Raw genomic sequence first — 19,843 nt, forward strand, 5'->3', positions numbered from 1 at the left:
GGGAAGGCTGGGGCGGTGTTCTGAGTTGGATGATCAGCCATGATCATAATAAATGGCGGTGCAGGCTCGAAGGGCCGAATGGCCTACTCCTGCACCTATTTTCTATGTTTCTATGTTTCTATGATATTTGGGAAATTAAAATCTGCCACCACAACAACTCTCTTATTATTACACCTTTCCAGAATCTGTCTCCCTATCTGCTCCTCAATGTCCCTGTTACTATTGGGTGGTCTATAAAAAACACCCAGAAGAGTTATTGACCCTTTCCTGTTCCTAACTTCCACCCACAGAGACTCTGTAGACAATCCCTCCATGTCTTCCTCCTTTTCTGCAGCCGTGACACTATCTGATCAACAGTCCCACGCCCCCACCTCTTTTGCCTCTCTCTCTATCCTTTCTGAAACATCTAATGCTGGCACTTGAAGTAACCATTCCTGCCCCTGAGCCATCCAAGTCTCTGTAATAGCCACAACATCATAGTTAAGTTGGGCATCGTCGAGCTCTGTGGCCCAAAGGGCCGGAAGGGCCTATTCCGCACTGTATTTCAAGAAGTAAAGTGTATCAAAACAGCAGGGCCCAGCTCTGAGAGTGACGAACGACCTGAGGTTTGGATGCTATCGGGACTGGGCCAGGTTGAAAAGGTCAGGGTGTGGGGGCTGGAGACGAGGGACAGGCTGGTTCAGTTAGCTGTTCTGCAAGGTTTACCCATCTCTGCACTGAACTGAGGCTGAAACGGGCTCCTATATTGGCTGCAGTGACGGCTGGCTTTGTGGCTGTGGACTCACTTACACAAACTTCAGTTGTGAATTTTACTGGCTTGTTTTTATTGTTTGCACCATTTGTTATCTCTGCATATTGGGTGTTTGACAGCATTTTTGAAATGGGTTCTTTCAGGTTCAGTTGTTTCGTGGCTGCCTGTAAGGAGACCAATCTCAAGGTTGTATATAATATACATACTTCGATAATAAATGTACTGTGAACTATCCAAAACTCCACCAGCTTTCTCACACTCATAATTTGAGGTTACTCCCCATAGTGTGTCACCATACACAACCCTAAGATTCATTTTCTTGCAGGCATACTCAATAAATCCAGAATGAAAACAATAATAACCATAACAGAATCACATCAAATTGGGCATTCAACCAGAGTACAGAAGACAACAAGCTGTTCAAATACAAACAGAAAGAAATGACCATGATAAATAAATAAACAATAAATATCAAGAACATGAGATGAAGAGTCCTTGAAAATGGGTCATAGGTCATGGGTACATTTCGATGATGGGGCAAGTTGAGTGACCCACAACCACAGCCACGTATCCTTCTTGGGACCTATCACCTCCCTCTGGTGTTCCTCCTCCTTCCCTTTCTTGCATGGCCTTCTATCAGATTCCCCCCTTCTCCAGCCCTTTATCTCTTTCACCAATCAACTTCCCAGCTCTTTACTTCACCCTTCCCCCTCTCCCAGTCCCACCTATCACCTGCCACTTTGAACTTCTTCCTCCCCACCCCCCACCTCCATACTCTGATTTATCATTTTTCTTTCCAGTCCTGATGAAAGGTCTTGGCCTGAAACGTCAACTGTTTATACACACATGCTGCCTGGCCTGCTGAGTTCCTCCAGCATTTTGTGTGTTGCTTTGAGTGAAGTTGAAGAGCCTGATGCTTGAGGGGTAGTAACTGTTCCTGAATCTGCTGGCTCCAGTACCTTCTTCCTGTTGGCAGCAGCGAGAGGAGAGCATGTCCTGGGGAGGGTGGTGTTGTCCCTGATGATGGATGCTGCTTGCCTGCAGCAATGTTTCATGTAGATGTGTTCAATGGTGGGGAGGGCTTTACCTGTGGTGGACTGGGCTGTGTTCTCGATCTTATTGTGGTTTTTGTTGTAGTGCATCAGAGCCAGAGTAATGATCATTTCGTTTGCCTTTACACATGTTCTGGAAATGACATTAAACTATCTTGACAGCAATCAGAGGGTGGAGGGACCCAGGAGAAGCCTGCCTCTCTGCTGCTGCAAAACATGCCTCATACCCTGGTATGCGACACCAATGCCCTTGAACGGAAATGTCATGCAAAAGGTAGTGGATTTGGCCCAGTCCATCACGGGTAAAGACCCCCCCCAACTATTGAACACATCTACCTGAGACGCTGTCGTAGGAAAGCAGCATCCATCATCAGAGATCCCCACCACCCTGGACATGATCTCTTCTCACTGCTGCCATCAGGTAGAAGGTACAAAAGACACAGGACTTGCACCACTGCGTTCAAAAATAGTTACTGTCCCTCAATCTCAGACTCTTGAATAAAAGGGGTTAATTACACCGGCTTTCCTCATCATTGAGATGTTCCCACAACCAATGATCTCACTTTAAAGACTTTTTATCTCATGTTCTCATTATTTATTGCTATTTATTTATATTTGCATTTGCACAGTTGTCTTCTGCACTCTGGTTGATCTTTCATTGATCCTGTTAGAGTTACTATTCTGTAGCTTTGCCGAGTCGTCGTCGTGGCTATTCCTCGAGGTCGAGGATGCTAGCCTTCGGTCTGTTGATCTACTTATGGGCTCCACGAGTCCAGGCCGAGAATGCCCACAGGAAAACGAATCTCAGGGTTGTATATGGTGACATGTATGAGCTTTGATAATAAAATTTACTTTGAACTTTCAACTGAAAAAAAGGAGCTTAAATCAGACGTAATGCACAGAATCAATATATTCCAACGATGGCCGGAGGAATTCTCAGCAGCTTGCGGTCCGGTTTACCGAGCATTTACCTGACAATGAAGGTGATTCGGAATTGTCAGCCTTTTGAACGCCATTTCAATTCTCGATAGTTTCACTTGTTGAGAACATAACTCACGCCCACTGACATGAAGTCGCGTCAGAACTCCGAAGGGCGGTCCATAATGAGACTTACTCAAATGTATAAAGGTTGTCAGTGAGGACTTTTTTTTCAATTGGGACTTTAATTGCCCTTAATTTAAGGGTAGTTGACTGTTTGAATCTGGTGAAAGTGGTACAACTGTGAATTTTGAGATACAGCCTCTCTTGCTTCTTTTTTAGAAACTGTGTACTCTGTCACCATGAGTTTTGGTGAACCGCTGACAACTTTGTTGGTTGTTTTACTGAGCGTCCTGCTTCTGGCGAGGTTCTTTTTGAACAACCAGCGGCAGACAGGCAGGCTTCCCCCGGGTCCCCCTGCCCTCCCGATCATCGGCAACCTATTCCAACTGGATTTCAAAGCACCCCACAAATCCCTCATCAAGGTAGGGACAATGTCTGTATATTTAAATTACACACAGAGATAAAAAATTTTTAAAAAACTTCCCCCACTTGAGGCCGCTTTATTTGACGAAATCACGGAAGCAGTCATACAAAAGTTGCGTAGGGCTGGTGTTTTTCTTTAAATCACGGTCGGTATCAAATGATCAGAACCTCACTATTATCCCTCTTTTGGCACCATTTATTAATATTTTGTAACAGTAATTTTGCACTGCACTTCTTCCGCAAACCAACAAATTTCACGGCATTAATTTTCCACGATGATATTATTGTTATGATATGATAATATTGTTGTTATTTGAGGAGAGGGGCAGTATGAGTGTGAGGGCAGTTTGCTTGTTCTCGGTGTCGGATGTGGGAGGCCCTGGAGTCTACAAGCCTCCCGGACGTCTACATCTGCGCCAAGTGCATCGAGATGCAGCTCCTTAGGAACCGCGTTACGGAACTGGAGCTGCAGCTCGATGACCTTCGTCTGGTCAGGGAGAGTGAGGAGGTGATAGAGAGGAGTTGCAGGCAGGTGGTCATGCCGGGGCCACGGGAGGCAGACAAGTGGGTCACGGTTAGGAGGGGGAAGGGGAAAGGTCAGGTAATAGGGTGTGCCCCTTAACAACAGGTACTCCTGTTTGAGTACTGCTGGGGGGGACAGCTTACCCGAGAGAAGCGACAGTGGCCGTGCCTCCGGCACATAGTCCGGCCCTGTAGCTCAGAAGGGTAGGGCAAGGAAGAGGAGGGCAGTTGTGATAGGGGACTCGATAGTAAGGGGGTCAGATAGGCGATTCTGTGGACGCAGTCCAGAGACCCGGATGGTAGTTTGGCTCCCTGGTGCCAGGGTCCGGGATATTTCTGATCGTGTCCAAGATATCCTGAAGTGGGAGGGTGAGGAGCCAGAGGTCGTGGTACATATAGGTACCAATGACATAGGTAGGAAAAGGGATGAGGTCCTGAAAGGAGAATATAGGGAGCTAGGAAGGGAGTTGAGAAAAAGGACAGCAAAGGTAGTAATCTCGGGATTACTGCCTGTGCCACGCGACAGTGAGAGTAGGAATGCGATGAGGTGGAGGATAAATGCGTGGCTGAGGGATTGGAGCAGGGGGCAGGGATTCAAGTTTTTGGATCATTGGGACCTCTTTTGGCGCAGGCGTGACCTGTACAAAAAGGACGGGTTGCACTTGAATCCTAGGGGGACCAATATCCTGGCAGGGAGATTAGCGGGGGCTACTGAGGTGATTTTAAACTAGAATGGTTGGGGGGTGGGAATCAAATTAAAGAGGCTAGGCGTGAGGAAGTTAGTTCACTACAGGGGGATGGGAACCAGTGCGGAGAGGCAGAGGGGTGTAAAGTGAGGGTAGAAACAATAAGTACTATGGAGAAAAGTAAAAGTGGCAGGCTGACAAATCCAGGGCAAGCATTAAAAAGGGCCACTTTTCAGTATAATTGTATAAGGGCTAAGAGAGTTGTAAAAGAGCGCCTGAAGGCTTTGTGTGTCAATGCAAGGAGCATTCGTAATAAGGTGGATGAATTGAAAGTGCAGATTGTTATTAATGATTATGATATAGTTGGGATCACAGAGACATGGCTCCAGGGTGACCAGGGATGGGAGCTCAACGTTCAGGGATATTCAATATTCAGGAGGGATAGACATGAAGGAAGGGGAGGTGGGGTGGCGTTGCTGGTTAAAGAAGAGATTAACGCAATAGAAAGGAAGGACATAAGCCGGGAAGATGTGGAATCGATATGGGTAGAGCTGCGTAACACTAAGGGGCAGAAGACGCTGGTGGGAGTTGTGTACAGGCCACCTAACAGTAGTAGTGAGGTCGGAGATGGTATTCAACAGGAAATTAGAAATGTGTGCAATAAAGGAACAGCAGTTATAATGGGTGACTTCAATCTACATGTAGATTGGGTGAACCAAATTGGTAAAGGTGCTGAGGAAGAGGATTTCTTGGAATGTATGCGGTGAAAAAGGCGAATGGTATGCTGGCATTTATAGCAAGAGGATTTGAGTACAGGAGCAGGGAGGTACTACTGCAGTTGTACAAGGCCTTGGTGAGACCACACCTGGAGTATTGTGTGCAGTTTTGGTCCCCTAATCTGAGGAAAGACATCCTTGCCATAGAGGGAGTACAGAGAAGGTTCACCAGATTGATTCCTGGGATGGCAGGACTTTCATATGAAGAAAGACTGGATGAACTGGGCTTGTACTCGTTGGAATTTCGAAGATTGAGGGGGGATCTGATTGAAATGTATAAGATCCTAAAGGGATTGGACAGGCTAGATGCAGGAAGATTGTTCCCGATGTTGGGGAAGTCCAGAACGAGGGGTCACAGTTTGAGGATAGAGGGGAAGCCTTTTAGGACCGAGATTAGGAAAAACTTCTTCACACAGAGAGTGGTGAATCTGTGGAATTCTCTGCCACAGGAAACAGTTGAGGCCAGTTCACTGGCTATATTTAAGAGGGAGTTAGATATGGCCCTTGTGGCTACAGGGGTCAGGGGGTATGGAGGGAAGGTTGGGTGATCAGCCATGATCATAATAAATGGCGGTTCAGGCTCGAAGGGCCGAATGGCCTACTCCTGCACCTATTTTCTATGTTTTCTATGTTTTCTATGATACACCTGATTCTGATTCTGAAATCACCACGTTCAAAACTACTACGAGTATTTTCGAAAAGACACCCGAAACGTGTTCGGAATTTTCTTCCCCCTCCGCCATCAGATTTCCGAACAGTTCCTCATTATTAGCTGTCTTTCTGCACTATTGATTTATTTATTTAGATATTTTAGTGTAATATTGTGGCGAGCATTCGTTCTATGATGACAGACGAGAAAAGCTCCTTTAACTCAACAGCCGTTTTTATTGCGACAAGCACAAAAAAACACCTACCGGGCGCTGTGACCCAGGCAGAAACCCCCCCTCAGTCATATACAGACGGGGGAGGTCATTATTTCACACCCCGGTTACAGTCAGTGCGACCCCCTACTGTAATGCCACGAAAGCATTTTGAAACAAGAACAGTAAATAGTGTTGGCCACTAGGAAAGCCTGGGGTGGGCTGTCGACCAAGCCCTCCCACCCCACGCTACCTTATATGTATAATATATATCTAATATTATATATATTATTTGTTGATTGATTAAAATGAAGTGTGGAATATGCCACTACAGCCCTTTGAGCCGTGCCGCCCAGCAATCCCCCAACTGAACGCTAGCCTAATCCTGGGACAATTAGCCTACCAACTGGTACGTCTTTGGACTGTGGGAGGAAACCGGAGCACCTGGAGGAAACCCACATGGTCACTGGGAGAAAGAAACTCCTTACAGGCAGCAGTGGGAATTGAACACAGGTCACCTGTACTGTAGATCATTGCTCTGACCACTATGCTACCCTATAGATTCAACATTACATATAACATTTATATATAATCTATATTATTATAATATATCATTTATGTCTTTCTGTAACTTATAGTAATTTTAATGTACAAGATTACAACCATCAAACAACACATTTCACGACATGTCAGTGGTAATAAGCCTGTGTTTGAGGTGCAGAAGACTTCAAAGTTCAAAGTCCAGGCTTCTTGTCTATGGATTTACTTTAATTCTGAGCGCTGTTTGCTTGCTTTTGTTGTTTGCATTTGTTGTTTGCACAATTTGATTTTCTTTTCCCCTCTCTGCATGTGTGTGTTGGATTTTTTAGAAATGGGTTCTTTGGGGTTTCTTGTTTTGTGGCTGCCTGTAAGGAGACAAATCTCAAAGTTGTGTAATATCTACATACTTTGATAAATGTACTTTGAACTTTGGAAACCCCAATGAATTTCTAGCCCATTGCTTTAACCATTCAATTGAAGGAGCAGAGGGTGGTGAGTGAAGGGAACAAGCTGCCGGAGGAAGTGGTTGAAACAGGTACAATTTGAGAAGCAGTTGGGTAGATACATGGAGGGGTGGAGCTTGTGCCAAATGCAGGAAATTGAGGTCATCAGAGTGGGCACCATGGATGGACGTCCACAAAATGGGCTGAAAGACTTGTATCTGCACTATGTTGCTCTATGATTTTTATACTTATTGTTAGCCTGTGCCTATCAGGAAGTAATCAAGACTTGTTTTCAGATGTTCAGGCTATAAATTCTGGAACTGACCATCAGTACCAGGTTTTATTATCACTGACATATGCTGTGAAATTTGTTGTGGCAGCAGTACAGTGCAAGAAATAAAAATCACTCACTCATTCATTATGTGCCAGTTCTTCTCCATGGCCATGATTGTTGTTGGCAAATTTTTTTGCAGAAGTTGTTTGCCATTGCTTCTTCTGGGCAGTCCCTTTACAAGACTGTGATTACCCCAGCCATTATTAATACTCTTCAGAGTTTGTCTGCCTGGTGTCAGTGGTCACATAACCGGGACTTGTGATAGGCACCAGCTGCTCATACAACCATCTACCACTTGCTCACATGGCTTCATTTGACCCTGATCTGGAGGGATGGGGGCTAAGCAGGTGCTACACCTTGCCCAAGGGTGACCTGCAGGCTAGCGGAAGGAAGGAGTGCCTTACACCTCTTTTGGTAGAGACACATCTGCACACCGCCACCCAAAAATTACTATAGGTTACAAAGAAGGAAATAGTGGCAAAGAGGAATAGTGGGATGGTGTTCTTGGACAGTACAGAAATCTGATGGATGCCTGAATCATTGAGGGTGGAACCTCAGGCTTTTATACCTCATCCCTGATCGTAGTAATGAGAAGGGGTCATGTCCCAGATGGTGAGGGTCCTTAATGATAGACACCACCTTCTTGAGGTATTAATTTTTGAAGATGTCCTCCAAGGTGGGAAGGCTAGCGCCCATGATGAAGGAATGAGAAGAGGGTATGTCCAGTATTGTGTGGGTCCGTAATAACGGATGCTGCCTTCTTGAGATATCAATTTTTGAGGATGTTAATGTCTCCTCTGAGAGACACAGAACTTTGGTCATAAGTTCTGATAGTTCCAGTAGTTCAGTGGGTAGCTCTGCATCACTTTGAGATACAAGACCTTGCAGATGCTTGTATCTAGAGGATCTCAGTGGGTCACAGAGTGTCTGCGGAGGGAACTGGACAATGAATGTTTCAAATCGAGAACCTTCATGTGGACTGTCCATTTCCTTCACAGATACTACCTGACCTACTGATTTCCTCCAGCCATTTGTTCATTCTCTCCGAGACCGTGTGAGTTTCCTCCGGGTGTTCCATTTCCCTCCCACACATTCCAAAGGCGTACGGGTTAGTAAGTTGTGGGCGTGCTATGTTGGCGCCAGAAGCATGGTGACAGTTGTGATCTGCCCCCAGCACATCCTTGTACTGCATTGGTCAGATTTCATATGAACTTATTCAACACATGTACATCGAAACATTAAGTGAAATGCATCGTTTACGTCAACAACCATCACAGTCTGTGGATTTGTTGGAGAAATCCCACGAGTGTCACCACACATTCACACCCCAATGAGGGTTGGACATTGACACAAGCAACACATTTTGCTGTTTTGATGTTTCAATGTACAATACAGTGCAAAAGTTTCAGACACATATGTATGGCTAGGGTCTCTAAGACTTTTGCACAGTGCTGTAGTGATTTTATGTATTGCACTGTACTGCTGCTGCAAAAAGAGAAGACATTTCATGACATATGTGAGTGATGATAGCCTGGTTCTGTTACGGATCTCAGTTCTGGACTGAGCGTGGGAAAGGGGGCAGGGAGAGGGGAGTCATGGTTGGGAAAAGGGGAAGGAAGAGGGGATGGAGTGGGAAGCACCAGAGAAACATTCTATAATTATCAATAAACTAATTGTTTGGAATCACATTACCTTGCCTGGGGTCTCAAGGCTGGATGCATCTGCACCCCATACCACCCTTCGCCCCTGGCACTCCTCTGCCACCCATCCCAGGGCACTCTGCCCTCGCCATTCCCTACATCATTTGCTCCCGCCAGATTTACAAACACTCTCTCCACTCCACGTTGACAAATACAGTACTGTGCCTAGGCCACTTGTTCCCCTAAAGGAATATAGTATGGGTCTTATCTCCTCTCTAGCTAAATTGATTGATGAACATCATACGGAGTATTACATGTTAAAAAACAATATACATTCATTGTATCACCACAGCTGAGTGAACAGTATGGCCCCGTGTTCACCTTCTGGTTCAGCAGCTTCCCTGCGGTGGTGGTGTGTGGTGCCGAAGCTATAAGAGAGGCCCTTATTGGCCATGGGCATGACTTCAGCGGCCGATATCTCTTACCCTTCTTGGAAAGAGTCTCTGACGGCTATGGTAAGAAAATTTTTAATTTAACTCAAGTTATTTTGTTGCTGCTTCCGTTCTCTTGAAATCTGAATATTTTTTGTTATTTATACACTTAGGACTGTTAATGCTGCTGAAAGAGATGGCACTTGTTGGTTGTTCTTGTTATAATTTTAATTTATTATTTAGAAATAACAGTGCGGAACAGGGACTTCAGGCTCAAGGAGCCGCACAGCCCAGATACTGGGCTAATCACGGGAGAATTTACAATGACCAATTAATAGGGTCGTAGAAATGTACAGCACAAAACAGGCCCTTTGGCCCTTCTTGTCTATACCGGCACATTTAAACTATTCACACGGACTTGCACCCGGACCATAGCCCTCAGTAACCCTACCACACATGTACCTATCCACAGTTCTCTTAAATGTTGAAATTGAACTCGCATGCACCACTTGCACTGACAGCTCATTCCACGCTTTTCTCCTCTGAATAAAGAAGTTTCCCTCTCGTGTTTTCTTAAAACTTTTCACCTTTCACCCTTAACCAATGACATGTAATTGTAGTCCCACCCAATCTCAGGGGAAAAGCCCACTTGCATTTTTTTTCTATCTATATCCTTCATAATCTTATATATCTCTATTAAATTTCCTCTCAATCTTCTGCATTTCAAAGAATAATTCCCAACTTGTTGAATCTTGCTATATCACTCAGGTCCTCCAATTCCGGCAACATCCTTGTAAATTTTCTCTAGACTTGTTCAATCATATTTATATCTTTACTGTAGGTAGGTAACCAAAACTGTACACAGTACTCCAAGTTAGGCCTCAACAACATCTTATTCAACTTCAACACGACATCCAATCTCCTGCACTCAGTACTTTGATTTATGAAGGCTAATATGCCAAAAACTTTCTTTACAACCCTCTCTACGTTTGCCACCATTTTAGATGAATTCTCAGTTTCCTCTGTTCTGCTAACCTCCTACACCATATGTCTTCAGACTGTGGGAGAAAACCAGAGCACCTGGTGGAAACCCAAGCCATTGAGAAGATAGTGCTGAGTATCCTGTATGCTGATGTTACTTCCACGATGCTGCCTGAGAAGAGTGTTCCAGGATTTAGAACGTGACAATGAACGTGGGTATCGCGGTTGAGATACCTCTCTACCAAAGGAGGTGTAAGGGATGGGAGCCGTGGGAGCAGGTGGTGGATGGTTGTATGAGCAGCTGGTGCATATCACAAGTCCTGGTAATGCAATCACTGACACCAGGCAGACAATCTCCAAAGAATATTGATCATGGTTGGGGTCACCCATCTTGTAAAGACATTGCCCAGAGAAGGCAATGGAAACCAGTTCTGCAGAAAAATTGGTCAAGAACAATTATGGTGAAGGGAGCAAGATTGCTTATATCATATAACATGTCACATAATGAAGATGTTGATGAAGGAATACTGATATATTTCCAAGGAGCTGTGCAATGAATGGAAGGACACTAGGGAGTGTGGTGGAACAGAAGGACCTGAGATTCAGATTCATCGCATGAACGCTGAAACATACCGTGAAATGCGTAGTTGGTGTTAACAGCCAGTACACCCAAGGATTAGCTGGGCACAGCCTGCAAGTGTTGTCACATGTTCTGACACTAGCATAACATGCCCACAATGTTCAGCAGAACGACAAAACTAGACACCAGCAAAAAGTGCCCTAGGAGTACAAAGAGTCCTGATAAAGGGTCTCAGTCCAACATGTCCACTATTTATTCCTTTCCTTAGATACTGCCACCTGCTGAGTTCCCTCAGCATTCTGTGTGTGTGTGTGTGTGTGTGTGTGTGTGTGTGTTGCTCTGGATTTCCAGGTGTGCAGATTTTCTCGTGTCTAGGAACACAAGTGCATAGTTCGTTGAAAGCTGCATCACAGATGGACAAGGTAGTCAAAAAAGTTCAAAGTTAAACTGATTCTGGAGAAGACGTTGCCAACCCATAGTGACTGAGGTCTGTAAGTGAGGAAATCGAGGATCCACTTGGTGGAGTTTCTTTCCCAACATCTGACGGTATTTGTAATAGTTGCGTCTAGAATCTACATGAAGTGCTGCCCCAAAGACAAAGATCAAAGTAAATTTATTTTCAACGTACATACATGTCACCATATTCAGCCTTCAAATTCATTTTCTTGTTGGCATACTCAATAAAAAAAATCTATAGAATAATAACCATAACAGAACCAATGAAAGACTACGCCAACTTGGGTGATCAACCAGAGTGCAGAAGACAGCAATCTGTGCCAATTCTGAACTAAAGAAATTATATAACAAATAAGAAATAAATATTGTGAACATGAAATGAAGAGTCCATTGGTTGTGGAAGAATTTCAGTGATGGGGCAAGTGAAGTTGTCCTCCTTGGTTCAAGAGCTTGATGGTTGAGGGATAATAACTGATCATGAACCTGGTGGTGTGAGTCCTGAGGCTTCCACACTGGCCTTCATCAGTCAGGTCACTGAGTATGAACCAAGGGAAAGGTCTCCCAATAAATAGAGGTTCCACAAGTGTAGAGAGAGACACAGAGATAGACAAACTCTTCAATTGTTTATTCTCATGCCACTAAATCAGCATGGTTTTGATAGGAGTTTCACAAGCTTTGAGACACACAGAGACAGATGAACTCTTTGGTCTCTTGTGCTCATCTGTCGGTGTAGAGAAAAATAAGGTTGTTTTAAGTGACTTAGAGATCTTACAAATCAGCAGCGGCCCCCAAATCTGCTCCCTGCTGAACCCCGCTATTAACATCTTCTAGGTGTGAAAATGATCCTCTCACCTTAACTCGTTGTTTTCTGTTTTACAGCCAATTCTGTGCCCATTCACACACCTTACCCTGAATCCCTACTTCTTGTAATTTGATTATTAACCTTTCATGGGGTACCTTGTCAAAAGCCTTCTGAAAGTCCAAATAAATTATATCAACCACTCTATTGTTATCAAAAATTTTAATTGCTTCCTCATAGAACTTCAGCATATTAGTAAAACATGATTTCGCCTTTCTCAACCCATGCTGGTTGTCTGCTAACATGCCTGTTCTTATCAGCTACTTTTCCACCTCATTCTTTATTAATGTTTCCATTATCTTACCTATGATGCACATAATGTTTACTAGGGACTATAGGTCTATAGTTACTAGGGTCAGTATGGTCACCCTTCTTGTATACTGTGACAACGTTAACCCATTTCCATTCCTTAGGGATTTCACCAGTCTTCACCGACTTTTGAAAAACGTAAACACGAGGAACTCTGCAGATGCTGGAAATTCAAGCAACACACATCAAAGTTGCTGGTGAACGCAGCAGGCCAGGCAGCATCTCCAGGAAGAGGTACAGTCGACGTTTCAGGCCGAGACCCTTTGTCAGGACTAACTGAAGGAAGAGCAAGTAAGAGGTTTGAAAGTGGGAGGGGGAGGGGGAGATCCAAAATGATAGGAGAAGACAGGAGGGGGAGGGATGGAGCCAAGAGCTGGAAAGGTGATTGGCAAAAGGGATATAAGAGGATCATGGGACAGGAGGCCCAGGGAGAAGGAAAAGGGGGAGGGGGGGAAAACCCAGAGGATGGGCAAGGGGTATAGTTAGAGGGACAGAGGGAGAAAAGGGGGAGAGAGAGAAAGAATGTGTGTATATAAATAAATAACGGATGGGGTACGAGGGGGAGGTGGGGCATTAGCGGAAGTTAGAGAAGCCAATGTTCATGCCATCAGGTTGGAGGCTACCCAGACGGAATATAAGGTGTTGTTCCTCCAACCTGAGTGTGGCTTCATCTTTACAGTAGAGGAGGCTGTGGATAGACATATCAGAATGGGAATAGGATGTGGAATTAATGCCCCACCTCCCCCTCGTACCCCATCTGTTATTTATTTATATACACATCCCTCCCCCTCCTGACGAAGGGTCTCGGCCCGAAACGTCGACTGTACCTCTTCCTAGAGATGCTACCTGGCCTGCTGCGTTCACCAGCAACTTTGATAACTTTTGAAAAATACATGTTAGGGATTTGTATATATAATCACAGACCTCTTTAAGTTCCATTGGATATATGTTGGCTGGCCCTGGAGATTTATTACCTTTCAGCCTTTTCAGCTGAAGCAGGAGCTCACTTTCTAAGATCTCTAAGTCACTTAAAACAACCTTATTTTTCTCTACACTTACTAGCATGTGGCTAACATCTTTGTGGGTGAGTACTTTAGCAAATCATCTGTAAAGAGTATCCACTATGACCTTCTCTGCATAATTTATCATGCTATTGGTATTCTCAATACACTTAATTTCCTCCTGACTTTTCTTTTACTAAAGTATTGAAAAAATCTCTCGGGATCAATTGTAGCATTACCAGCAATATCCTTCTCGACCTGCCTTTTGGCTATCGGAATTGCCCTCTTGACTATAGCTCTCATATCTTCAAATCCCCTTTGGTTAACTTCATTACTATTTTTCTGTGTTCTTTATAAAGCTGTCTTTTCTTCAATAATTTTATGTATATCGTTAATTATCCGTGTAATTGATCTATTGTTTTTATTGCTTTTCCTGGTCTTGGGTAGGAACATTTCCTGCTCTGGGTGTATTACCTCTTTATATCGACCCCATTGTTTCTCAACTGACTCAATGTCAAGCAGTTCCTTCCAGTTTACCTTCTGAAGTCTTTGCCTCATCTGCTCCAAGTTTGCCTTTCTGAAATTCAATTTAATGGTTTTGGTTTTTACTGATATACTTTTACACAAAGCTTCAACACTAATAATATTATGGTTGCTTGTTCCTAAAAGCTCAACGACTTCTGTGCTCAAAATTCTATCATGATTGTTACAGAATGTCAAATCTAGACAGGCCTTGCTCCTTGTTAGTGCAGTTACATATTGGATCAAAAACAATCATTATAACTCAATGAATTCACATTCCTCTAATTCTTGAGCCACTGAGTTCTCCCACTCAATACTTGGGAAATTAAAGTCACCCATAACTATAATACCACCCTCAGAACTTGCTTTTCTAAAATTCTGATTAGATTAGATTATGAGGACACTCTGTCCTCGTTTATTGTCATTTAGAAATGCATGCATTAAAAAATGATACAATGTTCCTCCAAAATGATATCACAGAAACACAGGACAAACCAAGACTAAAACTGCCAAAACCACATAATTATAACATATAGTTACAACGCTGCAAAGCAATACTGTAATTTGATAAAGAGCATACCATGGGCACAGTAAAAAAAAGTCTCAAGTCCCGATAGCCTCATCATCTCACGCAGACGGTAGAAGGGAGAAACTCTCCCTGCTACGAACCTCCAAGCACCGCAAACTTGCCGATGCAGCACCATTGGAAGCACCCGACCGCAGCAGACTCTGAGTCCGTCCGAAAACTTCGAGCCTCCGAACAGCCCTCCGACACCGAGCACCATCCTCTGCCGAGCGCTTCGACCCCGCCCCAGCCGCCGAGCAACAAGCAAAGCTGAGGATTTGGGGCCTTCCCCTCCGGAGATTCTCGATCACACAGTAGCAGCGGCAGCGAAGCAGCATTTCAGAAGTTTCACCAGGTGTTCCTCTGTGCTCTCACATCTGTCTCCATCAAATCAGGATTGTGCACGGCACCCTACTTGACAGATAACAGACATCACCACCGAAGTGGCTGCTGCGAACTGCATCGCGTCACCATCTTCTCCTCCCTAGTTATTAAAATCACTATCAGCATGAGAGGGTGTATAGCATACACCCAATGTTATTCCTTTATCATTATAGCTTTCAATTCTCACCCAGATATCTTCACTAAGTCTCGATTCATCTCCTATCACAAGGAGCCTCATGTTTAAATTCTTTCTATATATGCGGCTACTCCACCACCTTTACCATCTTGCCTACCTTTACTAAATAAATTATATTCTTTAATACTATATTCATCACCATCCTTTGAGGTCAGCCAGGTTCAGTTATTGCTGTTATATCATACTTGTACACACTAGCATATAATGCCAGCTTATTTATTCTTAATACTTCTTGCATTTATACAGACCATCCCCAGTCTATTACTGAAGTTCTTTTATCCTACTCCAGCCCATTTTTATATTTTTGAAGCCTATAATTGGTCATGATAATGTTTAAACAGTTGAGCCCAGCCTCTTCCTGTTACCCTGCTCCTCATTCCCTAGTTTAAACAGATCTCAACTAACTGAAGCATACACCTGCCCAGTACACTAGTGCCCCTCCAGTCCAAATGCAACCGGTCCCAGTGCTACAGGTTCCATCAGCCCCAAAAGGTGCCCAAATTTCCTATAAACCTATGCCCCTCTAGCCTACACCATGATTTGAGCCACACATTAAATCTTCTAATCTGCTCCATTTTACCTGGACTGGTACCTTTGAATATATAATTGTCTGTGGCAACAAATTCCACAGATTCGCCCTTCTCTGGCTAAAGAAATTGCTCATCATCTCTGTTCTAAGGGACATCCTTCTATTCTGAGGCTGTGACCTCTGGTCCGAGACTCCCCCAATATAGGCAACGTCATTACCATGGACGGCATGGTAGTGTAGTTGTTAGCACAATGCTTCACAGCACCAGCGATCCGGTTTCAATTCTCATCACTAACTGTAAGGAGTTTGTACGTTCTCCCCATGACTGTATACGTTTTCCCCAGGTGCTCCTGTTTCCTCACACGGTCCAAAGATGGTCTTGAGTTGGTAGGTTAATTGGTCGTTGTAAATTGCCCTGTGATTAGGCTAGGGTTAAATCGGGGGATTGCTGGGTGATGTGGCTGGAAGAGCTGAAGGGGCCTATTCTGCATCGTATTTCAATAAATAAATAGATAAATCTTCTCCACATCCCTTCTAGGCCTGGTTTCAATGAGAACCATCCCCCGCTTCATTCTTCTAAACTCCGACAAGTTCAGGCCCAGGGTTATCAAATGCACCTCAAACATTAACCCTAAAATTCCTGAGTTCATCCAGCAAGTACAGTGCTAGAGTTATCAAATGCTCCTCTTACATTAACCCTTTAACTTCTGAGATAATTCTTGTGAACCTCTCCAATTCTTTTACGGTTCCTTTTTGTTCGTCTTGTGACATCTAATCAGGGAAACCTTGGACTGTGTTTGGTGACCAGGAACACCAGCTGATTTAACTGTGGAATTCTATAGTAGCAATTCCTACCTAGAAGAACGAGCACTGAGATGAGGAGCTACATCTCGGCAATTGTAAGGAAGGATAAAGAATAAATTGGGAAACTGGTATGTTTGGCCCTCAGACAATCGACACCCCTTCCAAAGAGACGTTAACCTAAGGTCTCTCTTGCAGGAGTTGCTTTCAGCAGTGGCGAGAGATGGAAGCAGCTTCGGAGATTCACTCTCAGCACCTTGAGGAATTTTGGAATGGGGAGAAAGAGCATTGAGGAGAGGATTCAGGAAGAAGCCCAGTTCCTGGTAACAAGCTTCGGGGATAAGAAAGGTTTGTCACTACAGCATTTGATGGCCTACCTTCTCCCCGAATCCCTTCATGCCCTGACTAATCAAGAATCTATTCACCTTTGCCTTAAGTATTCCCAATTACCTGGCCTCCACAGCCGCCTGTGGCAACGAATTCCACACACTCACCATTCTCTGGCTATATAAATTCTCCCTCATCTCTGTTGTGACATCCCTCTATTCTGAGGTTGTGCCCTCTGGTCCAAGTCTCCCCCACCATAGGAAATATCCTCTTTGCATCCACTCTATCGAGAATTTTCAACATTTGATCGGTTTCAATGAGGTCACCCCTCAATCTTCTGAATTCTAGTGAATACAGTCCCAGAGGCAGCAGATGTTCCTCATATGACAAGCCTTTTAATCATTTTCGTGAACCTCCTCTGGACCCTCCCCTATGTCAGCATATGCTTTCTTAGATAAGGGGCCCAAAACTGCTCACAATACTCCAAGTGAGGCCTTACTGGTTCTGTATTAAGTAACTAATTGATACCTTTTGAACAAAGATGTACTTAATATGTATAACACCACATACAAAATGCTGCAGGATCTCAGCAGGTCAGGCAGCATCTACAGAGAGGAATAAATGGTCAACATTTTTGGCCGAGAGCTTTCATCATGACTGGAAAAGAGGGGGGAAGATGCCAGAGTGAGAAGGTGACAAAAGTTTATTCCCCACTCTTGCCTCCTTGTGTGTGTGTTGCTCTGCATTTCCAGGATCTGCAGAATCTCTTGTGTTTAATTTCCAAAAAACATTTAGGACTGCCCCAAAATTTCATTTTAACGTCCTATGATTTTCTAAATGGCCTCTTTAATTGGACCAGGTCAACCTTTCAACCCAAACTTTCTCCTGCGAGGTGCAACGTCAAATATCATCTGTTCCATCACCTTTGGAAAACGTTTTGATTACGAAGATAAACAATTTCTGTGGCTGATGGAGCTGGTTGCAGAAAGTGCCCGCACTTTCAGTAGCCCCTGGATACAGGTATGTCTCTTTACAGTGGATTGTGTGAGTTACTGAAGTTAAGAGCAAATATATTTTCATCTGAGACTCAGGTGGTCAATGTGTAAGTGAAACTGAGAGATTCAGGATCAACATTAATTATTTATCAGCAAGATGGGGGAGTGCATTTAATATTAACAAATGTATATTTAAACAACACACACAAAATGCTGGGGGAACTCAGTAGGACAGGCAGCATTTGTGGAAATGAATAAAGAGTTAATACTTTGGGCCAAGACCCTTCTTCAGGGCTGGAAGGGAAGGGGAGACCGCCAGAATGAGAAGGTGGGGAGATGGGAAGGAGAATAGCTGGAAGCTAATGGATGAAGCCCAGTGGGTGGGAAAGATAAAGGGCTGGAGAGGAAGGAATCTAATAGGAGAGGAAAGTGAACCACAGAAAAAAGGGAAGGGGGAGGGGAGCCGGGAGGGGGGGGGGATGGGCAGGTGAGGAGAAGTAAGAGGCCAGTGTGGAGAAGAGATGAGGGGATAGGGCAATAAAGAGAAAAATCTTTTTATCAAAATGAGGAATTGATATTCATGCCATCAGGTTGGAGGCTACCCGGACAGGACATCAGGTGTGGCTCCTCCACCTTGAGATGGCCTCTTCTGTGCACAAGATTGGGTGAACCAAATTGGTAAAGGTGCTGAGGAAGAGGATTTCTTGGAATGTGTGAGGGATGGTTTTTTGAACCACCATGTCGAGGAACCAACTAGACAGCAGGCTATTCTGGACTGGGTTTTGAGCAATGAGGAAGGGTTAATTAGCAATCTTGTCGTGAGAGGCCCCCTGGGTAAGAGTGACCATAATATGGTGGAATTCTTCATTAAGATGGAGAGTGACATAGTTAATTCAGAAACAAAGGTTCTGAACTTAAAGAGGGGTAACTTTGAAGGTATGAGACGTGAATTAGCTAAGATAGACTAAATTGTATCATGGCAGATGCAATTTAATGTGGATAAATGTGAAGTTATCCACTTTGGTGGCAAAAATAGGAAAACAGATTATTATCTGAATGCTGGCCGATTAGGAAAAGGGGAGGTGCAACGAGACCTGGGTGTCATTATACACCAGTCATTGAAAGTGGGCATGCAGGTACAGCAGGCGGTGAAAAAGGCGAATGGTATGCTGGCATTTATAGCGAGAGGATTCGAGTACAGGAGCAGGGAGGTACTACTGCAGTTGTACAAGGCCTTGGTGAGACCACACCTGGAGTATTGTGTGCAGTTTTGGTCCCCTAATCTGAGGAAAGACATCCTTGCCATAGAGGGGATACAAAGAAGGTTCACCAGATTGATTCCTGGGATGGCAGGACTTTCATATGAAGAAAGACTGGATGAACTGGGCTTGTACTCGTTGGAATTTAGAAGATTGAGGGGGGGATCTGATTGAAACGTATAAAATCCTAAAGGGATTGGACAGGCTAGATGCAGGAAGATTGTTCCCGATGTTGGGGAAGTCCAGAACAAGGGGTCACAGTTTGAGGATAAAGGGGAAGCCTTTTAGTACCGAAATTAGGAAAAACTTCTTCACACAGAGAGTGGTGAATCTGTGGAATTCTCTGCCACAGGTAACAGTTGAGGACAGTTCATTGGCTATATTTAAGAGGGAGTTAGATATGGCCCTTGTGGCTACGGGGATCAGCGGGTATGGAGGGAAGGCTGGGGCAGGGTTCTGAGTTGGATGATCAGCCATGATCATAATAAATGGCGGTGCAGGATCGAAGGGCCGAATGGCCTACTCCTGCACCTATTTTTCTATGTTTCTATGTTTCTAAGATGTCGCCATGAACCAATGC

The 19,843-nt window shown here is 44.2% G+C and overlaps 2 protein-coding genes across 4 annotated transcripts in view; one reads left to right on the plus strand and one right to left on the minus strand.

Moving 5' to 3' along the window:
* alkbh6 (alkB homolog 6) overlaps nt 1–2,831 on the minus strand; it is a 39,793-nt gene extending 36,962 nt beyond the window's left edge. The window contains exon 1 of the mRNA XM_072274472.1: nt 2,775–2,831. The gene's annotated coding sequence lies outside the window, so the exon portion shown is untranslated. The remainder of the gene's footprint in view (nt 1–2,774) is intronic.
* Nucleotides 1–19,843, plus strand: part of LOC140206185 (cytochrome P450 2C44-like) — a 49,068-nt gene that overhangs the window by 5,243 nt on the left and 23,982 nt on the right. For 2 of the 3 annotated variants that reach the window (XM_072274470.1, XM_072274469.1), the window contains exons 2-5: nt 3,064–3,266; nt 9,421–9,583; nt 16,881–17,030; nt 17,869–18,029. In XM_072274470.1, coding sequence (XP_072130571.1) covers nt 3,084–3,266; nt 9,421–9,583; nt 16,881–17,030; nt 17,869–18,029 — 657 coding nt within the window. In that variant the 5' untranslated portion in view covers nt 3,064–3,083. Of the gene's footprint in view, nt 1–2,922; nt 3,267–9,420; nt 9,584–16,880; nt 17,031–17,868; nt 18,030–19,843 lie in introns of those variants that run through there. The other variant, XM_072274471.1, reaches the window with a different exon arrangement.

The sequence above is a fragment of the Mobula birostris genome, chromosome 12 (assembly GCF_030028105.1).
Source record: "Mobula birostris isolate sMobBir1 chromosome 12, sMobBir1.hap1, whole genome shotgun sequence".
Taxonomy (NCBI): domain Eukaryota; kingdom Metazoa; phylum Chordata; class Chondrichthyes; order Myliobatiformes; family Myliobatidae; genus Mobula; species Mobula birostris.